The 13,119-nt window shown below is 35.6% G+C and overlaps 2 protein-coding genes across 2 annotated transcripts; both read right to left on the bottom strand.

Annotated features, from left to right (window-relative positions):
• Positions 1-1,841: 1,841 nt before the first annotated feature.
• LOC143556304 (lysine-specific demethylase JMJ13-like) lies at positions 1,842-6,361 on the bottom strand. Its single transcript, XM_077045658.1, has 9 exons — positions 6,086-6,361; positions 5,839-5,995; positions 4,250-4,469; positions 4,115-4,168; positions 3,943-4,022; positions 3,438-3,715; positions 2,965-3,357; positions 2,724-2,878; positions 1,842-2,109 (listed from the first exon to the last, which is right to left on the bottom strand). The coding sequence occupies exons 1-9, from the start codon at positions 6,291-6,293 to the stop codon at positions 1,876-1,878; spliced, it is 1,779 nt and encodes a 592-aa protein (XP_076901773.1). The 5' UTR covers positions 6,294-6,361; the 3' UTR covers positions 1,842-1,875.
• Positions 6,362-8,628: 2,267 nt separating this feature from the next.
• On the bottom strand, positions 8,629-9,354 carry LOC143556322 (uncharacterized). Its single transcript, XM_077045668.1, has 2 exons — positions 9,016-9,354; positions 8,629-8,919 (listed from the first exon to the last, which is right to left on the bottom strand). Exons 1-2 carry the CDS (start codon positions 9,352-9,354, stop codon positions 8,629-8,631), a joined length of 630 nt encoding a protein of 209 aa, XP_076901783.1.
• Positions 9,355-13,119: the final 3,765 nt, after the last annotated feature.

Raw genomic sequence — 13,119 nt, 5'->3', positions numbered from 1 at the left:
AAAAAACTATAGACATAGCATTATATATATATTAAAAACCAAAAGATTCCTCGCTCACATATTCACTATTCATAAAATATACAACTTTTATAATTTGGTGTATAAGCTCTTGAAGCATGTGAGTTATTACATTTTTTATATATTAAAAGGCATTTCTCAAACTTTTAACCGTTTTCAAAATGCCAGACTATAGTTTATGGTTTTGTGCATTTTCTTCTATTGCATTTTTTTATATTTTTTAATTACTACACTTTTCCACTTCTTTTGGTACCGTAACGAACCGAACCGATTACGCTCAAGTTTTCGCAACACGTCGGCTTAAATCAACTACAAAGAGAAGGTTTTGATTTCTTCGGTTTTCAGGTGAACCAACAGAGCCGTTAAAATTCATGTAAGAATTAAGTTTGAGCCGCTGAATGCGCGTGATATCCAACTTGTTAATACTATGAACTATGAAGGATGAACATTTTGTTACTTTTCAAACTTTCAACGAAAAGTCAAACACTTGTGTGGGAATATAATAAACGAAATCAATTTGAAACCGAATACTTGAATATGTTGTCATCCTATGGTCATTACTTTCCTAATTACCCGAATTAATGAAATGGAATCAAATATTATGTCATGCTTCACTTATGATTAGAGGTGTACAAACCGGTTTAAAACTTAAAATCTGTTTGGGTTGAAACCGATTCGGTTTGGTCAACAAAAATCAAAACCGGTTTATTATTGGTTTCAGTTCGGGTTGAAACCGGTTTCTTACCATGTTACGGTCGGTTTCGGTTCGGGTTTTGATCGGTTTCGGTTCGGGGTTTGACCGGTTTTTGCCCGGTTTTAGCCGGTTTCGGTTCGGTTAACTGGTTTGGAACCGGTTTTGGTGGAGAAAATAGCAAACCGGTTCCAAACCGGTTTCTACATAATCGGTTTCGGTTTGATTTTCAGGTCGGTTCGGTTAACCGGTTTATTTTCCCACCTCTACTTATGATTACTCAAATCATTTAAGCGCATTTTAAATTGTACTTATCTTAAATATATATAAACGAACCCTTTAAAAGCTCTCTAATTGTTCCCACCTCCTCTCAAGCCACCAGATTACTTTATTTGTAAATAGAGTTTTCTCATGCATTTAACCCGAATTCACGGGTATGGATCTCACCAAACCCAGATAGCCCTTAAACGGGTTATAACATCTCATTAAATTAAAAATTAATCTTATCAAATATTTGATATGAAAAACCTACAAAATAGGGATGTACTAAAAATTAATATATAGGGCTATACTAAAAATTAATAGTCGATTGTTTTTTCAAAAAAATATATTATTTATAATTAAGGATCAGTTTTATAGTAAAAAAATAAACGGGTCATGGGTCTCACCAAACCAAGATAACTTTAAACGGGTTATAACATCTCATTTATTTGTGAAATCCTTTCATCATCAAACCCTAAGTATATTATTAATTTTCTTGCAATAAATAAAATAAAATCCAACAAAATATTTAAATATTAGTAACGAAGAATGTAAAACAACCCCCGTAATACAGGATATAAAAACTGGTATGTTATATAACTTAGAATATATAATAATTTTTTTAAAAGGCTCAATATTATAAAAAGAAAAGGGAGCCACTTGCAAGTCACAAGAAGCCTAAAACATAATGAAAATGACAAAAACGCCAAGCAAAAATATTTATATAATAAATAATATATTGAAGTTGTTAGACTATTTCTAGATAGTTTTTAAAATATAGTTGTCAATCTTTTTATAACACCATTTTTTAATAATAAGTTTTTTAGAGATGACAGATAGTTTCAACCATCTTATGTAGTTATGCTTACATATAGCTAAAAGGCAAATCTTGGATCAAGGTAGCACTAAGAAAACCTCTTTCTACATTTCTTGTTACCTTTATTAACACCTGACCTCCTCTTGGCTGAAATTCCAGATTTACCCCTTTTCGCGGTCCTATTTACCGTTGTACCTGCATCAACTTTGCCATTGTTGCATATTTTCTGTTTTCTACTCCTCTTACTCCCTCTTGCACTTGCATTACTTTGTTGAATCTTTGTATCAACATATTCAACCCCATTCAATCCTCCTTTGTGACCCTGATTTTTAAATCAACAATAACAAGACAATGAGCATATAAACATCCCCTACATAAATTTTTTCAGTGAATGTCAGAGCCCGTTACTAGAAAACTCACGGGCCTCACCAATATCCTGCTAACCCATAGGATCGAATAAAATGCAATCTTGGCTACATAAAATTTAGAGAAAACTACGGTTTTAGTCCCAGTGGTTTGTCCATAATTTTACTATTTTAGTCCAAATGTTCACATTTGACACATTAAGTCCATTAGTTTCAGTTTCTCTTCAATTAAAGCCGGGCATCTTACGCCATTTGTTTTTTGTTTTCTTCAGCTAACTGTTTGTGAAAAGACAAATATACCCTTTTAGTAAAATAAATTAAAAGAAAAAACAAACGGTGTTAGCGTCTTGCTTCATTTAACTTCTTGTGAAAAGAAAAATAAAGCAATTTTAATAATAAAAAAAAAAGTTAAAGAGACAAGACAAACGGTGCTAGACGTATGGCTTTAATTGAGAAGAAACTGAAAAGACCAAATTAAGGCTAAAGGACTAAAGGGTTATTTTGGTCGAATATCATGGACAAAAACCGTAGTTTACTGTAAAAAATGTGTCAAAGTTAGTTAGAAGTGTACCTTGTTGATATAAGTATCATGTTTCATAAGTTTCTCTGCTTCATGAATTAACTGATCTTCTTCAAACTTTTTTGCAGCATTTTTCATTTTTGGTAGATCTCCTCTCACATAAAGAAGACGATTACTCCCACAACCGCAGTCAGAAAGTTCTTTATCTGCATAACCAAAGTTAATAACTTAATATACTATTAATACTTCCATAACAATTTGGTTAACAGAAAGTAGTTTCTTGTGGTTTTACCGTGAAAAACGCATATGGGATCCAAACGACAGTCACACTTCACATGCGCCACATAACAGTCCCGCATGCAAAGGCTGCAGCTCACGGTTTCTTTCAGATTTGACAAGATATTAAGAGATCGGTCCAATGATTTCAAATATAATATTGCACCATCATATTTGTGTATAAGAGATGCAAACGGGCCCTTGACTAAGCGGTTTGACTCTGCATCCAGGTCACAAGTATAATCTTTTTTAGCGGTTTTTATAGAAATAAGCATAGCCTCTTTGCATAGAATTTCTTCATAAGGGATAATTGGCTTCTTTTGAAGAAACGCATATCTCTCGTTAGCGGCCCCACCAAACGGGAACCAATCACGAGCTGCAAAATTTACCGCCTCCCCACAGTTGAAGCCTGCATGCAAACTCAAACTGATTGGTCAAATTTTTGACCTCAAAATTAAGTAACATATAATATATCCTATAATAATATACCATGACTGAAACCAGCATGATATGCTCTGGGAAACGTGCCAACAAACTCTCCTGGTAATTGGACAACTTTGCAAACCGGAACATGATTCTGCAGCAGAATCTTTGGAGAAAACATGGTTGTTTTCTCTGCAAGCATCTCAAAGGCGCCTTCTGGCCCGTTAGTTGATAAAATTTCTCGAGTGTAAACATGATTCTGGATAACTTTCTCAAACTCATTAGCAGCAGTAGCTGGAACACCATACCATGTTTTTGGTGCCCCACAGTGATGATAATTTATGCTGAAAAAAACAAGGCGCGGTCAAACGGGTTGAAAGTTATCCGTGTATTTTTAACGTATAAAACCTCTAAAATCATTTGATTCAAGAAAATTTATTAGCATTAACGAACTAATTTTCTATAATTAAAAAAGATTAATAATAAGTTTTTCGGGTCAACTCAACCCATTTTGACCCATTATCCAATCAGCCTAAAAAGCCCATTTCACCTCATCTAGATATTAAACTACCTATACAAATAATTATCTTCAACATGCCATGCAAACATACTGAAAAGCATTCCAATGTACAACATGGGATCAGTCACTCCCTGAAAAAAAAAGTCAAATGCAAAGAATATGGTCAAATGTAAAGCATTCAACATCTATGATAACCAATTCTATAAAGAAAGTGTCACATTACCGGAATATCATTTTCCACCAACCGAAGTGTGGATCTTGGTAGCCTAGGTAGTTTCTGAAACCAAAATGGGTAACAAATCATACAATATAAGTAGCGAAATCAAACATGTTATTAAACGATAACTATATAGGAGACCTTAAGATTCCATTTGCTATTTGCAAGATGATCATTAGAAGAAGATGAGAATGCACTTCCATCTACATTCACTCCATATTCAACTGTTCCCTTCTTGCCACGTGCCATCTCAAGCCAAAATTCCCGTTCCATGCATGCAGATGGAAGGCATCCGGATAAGCAGTATTTATTAGCAGATACTTTATTCGCCATTACCTCAAAATCACGAAGAGTATAGCTTCTGAAACATGTATAAAAGTAAATATTATGTTTGTCTTCTATATGTAACATATGGTAAATGAAAAATCACCTAAGTGGTCAATTTGACCGATTAATTTGACAAAATATTGTTTCAGCCAATCAGAAGCTTTTCTTTTACAAATTTATCATTTAACTTTTCTTGATTTTGGCATGTCGCGACAGATTTCCATATGCTATAGCGCCAAGTCGAAATTTGTTGTGCCAAGAGACACTTGTCAAACAATGGCTGATTGGAAACTTTTAAAAGTTAAGGATATTTTGTCAAACTCATTGGTCAAGATGACTATTTTGGTGATTTTGCCTATGGTAAAAGGTAAACAGATCAACTAGATCAAAAATTGACCAAAGCATGTTATCAAAAATCAAAGCTTTTTGATCATTTTACTCAAAAGATTATAATAAGTATCCAGCAACGAGTCCACGTCAAGAGGCGAGTTTAGTAGAGGAAATTCCTTGTGACCTTTAAGTATAAACCATAGTTATCAAAGTCGACTGCTTAAGGCGCTTAAGCGCATTTATTGGGCGAAGCGCATTAAATGCGATTTCAATGCATCGATACTAAAAGGCCCAGCTGCTCCTGTTCTCAAATGGCATGCGTATTATTTATTAAATGGAATTTAACCCACCTCTTCATATTCTCAAGTAAAAACTAAAGCTCCCACTATTTAAGGGCTCAACTAGTTTATTATTTATTATTTAATATTTAATTTATATACGTTTTAATTCTTTTTTCCTATATTTATTATTTAAATTTTTTTATAAATAACACAATATATGTTGTTTAGTATTTAGTCATGTTTATCATAATTTGATATATAAAATAATAATAGTTATATAAGTATATACTATTTCAAGAATGAATCTTTGTTTTCTTATTAAGATGTTCTACTTTAGTTAAAATTTTGTTTTTTAATGCGCGCTTTTTTTTTAAAATCGGGCGCTTTTATTCTGGGCGCTAGGCGAAGCCTTAACGCTTTCGAGCGCTTATCGCATTTGATAACTATGGTATAAACAGAGCTAGATCATTGTTTATTGTCAATTGTCTAAGTTTCTATCTATTGTAATTTGGAGAGTAGCCCCGGGCCGACCACTATCATATTTCTAATAAAAATCTAGCCTACTTTAATCCCATCATTAACTTTCAATCAGATCATTATATAACTAATGAAGAATATAATTATAATTCTTGTAAGCGTTTCAGGTTAACCCAACGCGACCTGTTTCAGACCTAAATAAATTACGCGTTTTGACCCATGGGTCGGTACCAACCCGTGCCCATTTTTGACACTTACGCTTAGCAGCAGTAATAAACTAATAATAATAACAATAAAGCATAAAAAGAAGTTTACTTTCTGCTGGTGAAGAATGTATTCTTGTCATTCATAGTCCACCGAGAAACCCAAAGAGGCTGCACTTTTGGTGTAAACCTAAACCCTGGTTTCTCCTTCTTCATTACAACACCAGTTGGAGCAGTAGCGATTAACGGAGGAACAATTTTGCATATTCCTGTACACAGTTAATTTACTTCAAAACACGATAAAAATAAACATTAATTTACTCAAAAAAAAAATTTAATAATAAATGATAATAATTTACCATATTTTGATGCTTCTGGTGCAATTTGCTGAAAGTACCGTAACGGGTCTTCAAACTCCTCAACCGAAGGATGATAAACCGGGCATTCTGTAATCTGATTCATCCATTCAAGATCATCGTCGGGTTTACTTGCTTTGGGTGATTGTTTGATCTTCTTAACGCTCGAAAAGGAAGAAAATTCAATCTTTTGCTTCAGTTTCATCGGCATAATTCCGGTTCTTTGAATCAAAACCACGATTCAACACGACAACCTGTGAAAATTTTAGTCATTTAGATGTTATATTTAAAATGTGTATATGCACGCCAAGTGTTTGATAAAATTCTAGAGAAAATTGAAACAATTGTGTTTCTAATTTAGAAGATTCATTGTTTGTACATCAAATCCGACTTCGTATAAACTGTTGAAATAGAAAGATTTTAATCAGTGAATGATCATTTTATACACAAAGTTGTTTAAAATATGTGTATGCACGCCAAGTGTTTGATTAAATTCCAGCGAAAACCGGAACAATTTGATCATTTATATGCAAAACCCTTGTGCATAAACTGTCGAATTGTAATGATTTACTAAGAAGAGAGGCGTACAATTTACAGATGAATGAGGATTAGCAACTTTTAACTGCCCAATGTTCGGTGTTTCGAACGGGAAAAAGAATCCAAGAAATTTAATTTATAGGTTTCGAGCGGCTGTCCAAATATGAATTGCCACGTCATGTCAGTTTTGGATATAAGTTGCCACGTCATACCATATGAGTAATTAACTCGTTAGCTTTCAATTTTTTTAACGACAAACAAACAGAGAATTAGCTAAATACTTCGTACAGGGTGATTAATGGAAAAGGCTATCGTCGGCTGGCCTAACCCAGTCGTAAGGAGCCCTTAAGCATCTCCAAGTTATCTCCAATTCTGGGTAAACCTCACTCGCCCGAAGACACTGGTGGTAAAATCCGAACGCTCTCAGGATCGAACTGGAGATCACAAAAATCTTGTTTTTTCTTCATTGAGCCGCCCATACAATACCCCCTCCAAAATATTGTTTATGATGTTTGGACCTGAGTCTCCATTAAAAAAACTCAAACTTTTTACTACTACACCACATTGGAAAGGATAACTCGTTATCCTTCATAAGTGTTGTCTATTATTATTATCATAACTAAATAAATTATAGCGACTTTTAAGTTATTGTGTTTACTGTTTGACATAGATTGTGTCAGCTCGAACTTAATTCGCGAATTAACCTTAACACATTCATCGATTACCTTGCCAGAAACCTAAAGGATCCAAACCCTGTCTCTGTAGTTGCTTTAAACCGGCGTGTTGCAACATAGATGTGTGGCGAGAACTTGGTAAGTATCAGTTCGGTTTATTACGATATGGTGTCGTAAAAAAAAATTATCAAAAGTTGAAGTTTTGTGGCCAAAGTATAAAAGCCAAAATTGGTTTTTGTAAGTTTGATGGCCAAAGTATAAACGACAAATAGAAGTCAGATATATATTAATTATCAAACTTGAGCAATCAGTAACTAAATGCAAGTAACTTCGCTGGCAAACTTCTAAGTAACATAAGTTTGCAAGTTACGTTTTAATTTAGGGGTAACATTGTAAAATAGTAACCAAGTTTCAAAAGTATTTTAATTAGGTCACTCAAGTTTAAAATGTGTTCCAATTAAGTTACTCAACTTTGATATTTTATTAAATTATAGGTTCTAAAATGTTTTTTTTATCATGTTTTGTTTTTGTTTCAATTAGGAAATCTTTTTATTTATTTTTTGATGTTAATGTCGAGTTGTAACGTGAATTTTATTTTATTTTTATTATAATTAGTGGTTTTTTTAATTTTTTAATATAACTACATATATTGCAAATCCCGACCCCTATGTGTTTTTAGACGCACAAAAAGTTCAATGAGGCTCGATTTGAAGATTTAGTGACCCGATTTGAAGAAAAATTGTATGAGTGACATAAATGGAACATCTTTAAAACTTGATTATTATTCAATGAGATATTCCCTTAATTCTGGATTTCATCCTAAAACGATTGATCTAATTGTTAATTAAGGACTCGGAGATGAATCAGTTGTCATTTTTGTTAAGGGACTTGAAAATGGTGAGCTTGTAAATTGTCACGGATAGAACCAAGAACGAGGTCTCCATGTTTTGCAAGATGGACTTGATCATATTATACTTTAATTTCTTTTATCAAGAGATTCTAATCAGCTATGAATGTACTTGAATATGTTGGTCAAGATGGTCCAAGCGAGCAAGGAAATTCATGAATCAAATATCTTATTTGTATTGATTCAATCGTTTGATTTTGTCTTCAGTTTGCATCTTATGAAAGATATATTTCGGGGCTTACTAATGAGTTTAATAAGTTATTCCAAGACATTGTGAAGAAGTTCTTAAAAACCAATATCTAAATTATAGATTTATTAGATTTATTTTTGAACAACTAATTTATTGAAACTTCAAAACTAGCCTAGCAAGAAGCTAAACTAGAGGCAACAAAACACCAAAAGCAACCACACCTAGTACAATACTATTCTCAGAACGAAAACGAACACCATTTTTCCCAATCCAAACCCACAAGTTTTCCTCTATTGTTTACCCAAAGGAAGCTATATCTTTTTATGTCTTCTTTGAGATGGTTGACCGATACCATTTTGCTATCGAAGATCGCCATGTTTCTTGCCTTCCAAATGCACCAACTTGCTGTAAGAATAATTGATTGAATGGCCTTTCGTTTATTTTCCGGAATCCCAAGATGAAGATGAGTAGTGAGTAGATCACGGAACTCAAATGCATACACCGGAGGAACCTTGCACCAACTAATGAACTGTCAAATTACCAATGCTACATAACACGATAGAAAAATATGATCGGATGATTCATTTTCTCCTTCACATAGGGGGCACCACTTTATTTCGTCAACCGCGTTTCTTTTAAAAAATTCATCCGAGGTGGCAATCCGACACATCTCCGCTTTCCACCCAAAGAGGTTAACTTTCATTGGGACCCACCGATTCCATTCCATTACAAATGGTAGCTGGACATTAAAGTTTGCTGCACATAATTCCCGACAAGAGCTGGTTGTGAATCGGTCATCACCTTCAGGTTTCCATGTCCACCTATCAGGTTTTTCTTCTAAAACCCGGCTCGGTAACACCTCCAAACAGTCCCATAACTCATGTATTTCAGCCGGAGTTGATGGTTCAGCCAACCAGTTCCAGTACCAGTTCCATTTAGCCACTAATGAACCCTCAACCGTCATCTCTCGAATTGTGCAGCGTTTGTTACGCGCCAACTTAAATAGCAATGGGAACAGTTTACAAAGAGGTTTGTGTTGGAAATCAGAGAGATTGAATCCATTGAATTGAATTGATATTATTTTTCTGGTTGTTTACAATGAAGGGAAGATCCCAATTTATAATACATAATCAATATGTAAAACAAGAAACAAACATAATTATAGGAAAATATATGGCTGTAAATCGGCTGTGATTTCATCTATTCCGGGAGATGATGTCTTGACTGATCCCGCTATCTTTTCTTCTTTTAATTCTTTTCAACACTCCCCCTCAAGTTGAGTAGTGGGATTTCCGATACTGAACTTGTTTAGACAAAAGTTGAAGATTCTTCCATTGACTGCCTTTGTTAGTATATCGGCGAGCTGATCTTTTGATTGAACAAATGGAAGTTCAATGATCCATGTTTCAATTTTTTCTTTAATGAGGTTTCTGTCAACTTCTATATGTTTTGTTCGGTCGTGTTGTACCGGGTTTTCTGAAATCTGAATCGCAGCTCTATTATCACACATGATCTTGATGCTTTCCTTTGGGGGAAATCCGATTTCAGTTAAGAGTTTCCTTATGAATAATACCTCACTTATTCCTCGTGCAATTCCTCTGAATTCGGCTTTGGCACTAGAGAGAGCTACAACTTTCTACTTCTTACTCCTCCATGTCACGAGGTTTCCTCCGACTAAGGTAAAGTAACCCGACGTGGATCTTCGGTCTCCTACATCTCCAGCCAAGTCAGCATCGGTATAGGCTTGAATTTCTAAATGCCCATTGGATTTAAATAAGACTCCATGTCCAGTGTTCCTTTGAGGTACCTGATGATTCTGACAACAGCCTCCATGTGAGCAATTTGGGGTTGGTGCATGAATTGACTTACCACCCCAACAGCATAAGCTATATCCGGTCTGCTGTGAGAGAGGTATATTAACTTTCCCACCATTCGTTGATACCTTTCTTTATCTGCATCAGGCTCCATGTGGAGTTTATGGTTTGCTATCATCGGAGTTTCTGTCGGTTTGCAATCTATCATACCTGTCTCTGCTAGGAGGTCGAGAGTATACTTCTTTTGGCAGATAAAGATACACTGTTTTGACCTTAGTACCTCAATACCAAGAAAGTACTTTAACCTTCCCAAGTCATTCATTTCGAATTCTGCAAACAAGCTTCTCTTTAATTTCTCCATTTCTTCCTTGTCATCGCCGGTAATTATCATGTCATCTACGTATATGATCAGACATGTTATACGGTTATTTCTTCGTTTGAGGAACAAGGTGTGATCTGAATTACTTTAATTAAACCCATATTTATTCATTGCAAGGGTGAATCTTCCAAACCAAGCACAAGGTGATTGCTTTAACCCATAGAGAGATTTCTTCAACCGACATACTTCCCGTTCTTTGAGGTCTTTGGCAAATCCAGGGGGTGCTTCCATCTAAACTTCTTCTTTTAGTTCCCCATGGAGGAAGGCGTTTTTCACATATAATCGATGGAGAGGCCATCCTCTATTTGCAGCAACGGAAAACAGAATTCTAATTGTGTCCATTTTAGCGACGGGAGAGAATGTTTCGGAATAATGAATTCCATATGTCTGAGTATAGCCTTTCACGACTAATCGGGCCTTGTATCTTTCAACTGTTCCATCCAGTTTGTGCTTAATTGAATAAACCCACCGACACCCAACGGGTTTTTTACCCGGTGGAAGAGTGCACACCTCCCATGTCTCGTTTTTATTTAGTGCTTGCATCTCGGTTTCCATGGCCTTTTTCCAATGTTTCGATTCCATAGCTTCTTTTAGAGTGCTTGGAGTTTGTTCAGCACATAGAGAGGCGATAAAGGCTTTTGCTTCACTAAACAGGTTCCCTGTAGCAATGTTTGCCACATGGTATTTGGATTGTTTAGCCTTTTTTTTGGAGAGCATCGTTTTGGAAGAATACCTCGGTTCGCTCTCGGTGGCAACACATATTTTTCTTGTGTTGTTTCTTGTTCTGTTTCTTGGTTAGATATATGTTCCATGGTTACTTCTTCATGAATTTCTTCATCTGGTCTGGGAGTTTCAACCTGTTCTGCTGTCATCTCATGTTCCTCATTGTTAGAAATAATAACTGGATTAGTTTCTGAGGTTTAAGAGTTACTTACCTTTGACTCCAGGTTGGGAGGATCATGGATGGCACTATTTGGTGGTTGTGTTGTTGTGGTATGAGGTGAGTCGCCTTCAAAAGTATTTGAATGGGGAAGCCATTTTAACCAACTTAGTGTATCATCTGTGTCTTCCTCCCCCTTACCACTGTGTTGGGAATTATAGAAGTATTCTGTTTCCAAGAAATCACAATTCATGGTGGTAATTACAGTTCCCCTTTTTGGACTGTAACATCTATATCCCTTTTGGTTCATGCCATAGCCAACAAAAACACATTTTTCTGCACACGCATCAAATTTGGTCCGGTTAACTTTGGGTATATGAGCAAATACGGTTGAACCAAAAATTTGTGGTTCAAGTGTAAGAACTGAAGGAAGTTTAGTGAAGGAAGATAGGGTTTGTAATGGAGTTTTGAATTGGAGGGCCTTGGTAGGTAATCGGTTTATTAAGTACGTTGCCGTGGCTAGGGCTTCTGGCCAAAAGGATTTAGGGACATTGGACTCGAGCATAAGGGCACGTGTTATTTCTAATAGAATACGGTTCTTTCGTTCAGCCACACCATTCTGTTCAGAATGTCTATCTAGGGTAGGTGGTTTGGTGAATCATTCCCTTTTCTTGACAAAATTTTTTCATAGAGGTATTTATGAATTCACCTCCATTATCTGATCGTAATATTTGGATACTATTGGGTTTGGATCATGGTATGAAACATGGTGAATTTTTCAAAAACCTCTGATTTGTGTTTTAAAAAATATACCCATGCCATGCGAGTACAATCATCCACAAATAGCAAAAAAAAAAACGAAAGTTTTGCCCCCCATACATCAGAATGAACCAAAGAAAACGGTACATCAACCCTGGTATTATTTGGTTTAAACGTTTATCTATGGCTTTTTGCTAGAACACAAGTTTCACAATATACCGTTTTATTAGAAGGAAATAACTTAGGAAACAAAAGATGCAAATAACCAGCGGAAGGGTGCCCCAATCTCCTATGCCAAAGCCATGCTTCTCTATTTGTAGTTTCATGTGCAAACATCACAGTACCACTTTGAGTCACCTCATCCACATAATACAATCCACTCCGTTCAGTGCCACGCCCAATGATGATCCCAGTCCTGATGTCCTGTAAATACAAAAAGTTGGATGCATTAGAACCGTACAGTTAAGCTCCTTCGTTACATGGCTAATCGACAGGAGCTTGTGTGATAAAGACGGAACAAAAAGACAGTTGGGAAGTTTCATTGTTGGGGATATGTCAATCGTTCCTCCCCCTTTTACGTGCATAACCCCCCCCCCCCTTATTTGCGGTTCGAATATATGATTTTTCCGGATTACGAGTAGAGGTAATGTCGGATAAATCCTACGTCATTGTATCGGTGGCCCCACAATCAAAGATCCATTCATTGTTTTGTTTATTATAATTTTGTGCTATATTTGCAATTCCAAAACATTCAGTGGTATCTTGTGACTGTTCTGGAATTCGAGGGTTAAAACAAAAATGGTTTGACATAAGGGGGTTTGAGGTTCATTACCTGCACCATCCTTATTGTGAGAACCAGATGCAATTTCCCCACCACCACCGTTTCCATCACCGCCG

The sequence above is a fragment of the Bidens hawaiensis genome, unplaced genomic scaffold, assembly GCF_021521415.1.
Source record: "Bidens hawaiensis isolate Kalapana, Puna unplaced genomic scaffold, B.hawaiensis_p1.1 tig00018514_1, whole genome shotgun sequence".
Taxonomy (NCBI): Eukaryota; Viridiplantae; Streptophyta; class Magnoliopsida; order Asterales; family Asteraceae; genus Bidens; species Bidens hawaiensis.
This window is presented reverse-complemented; position numbering and strand designations above follow the sequence as displayed.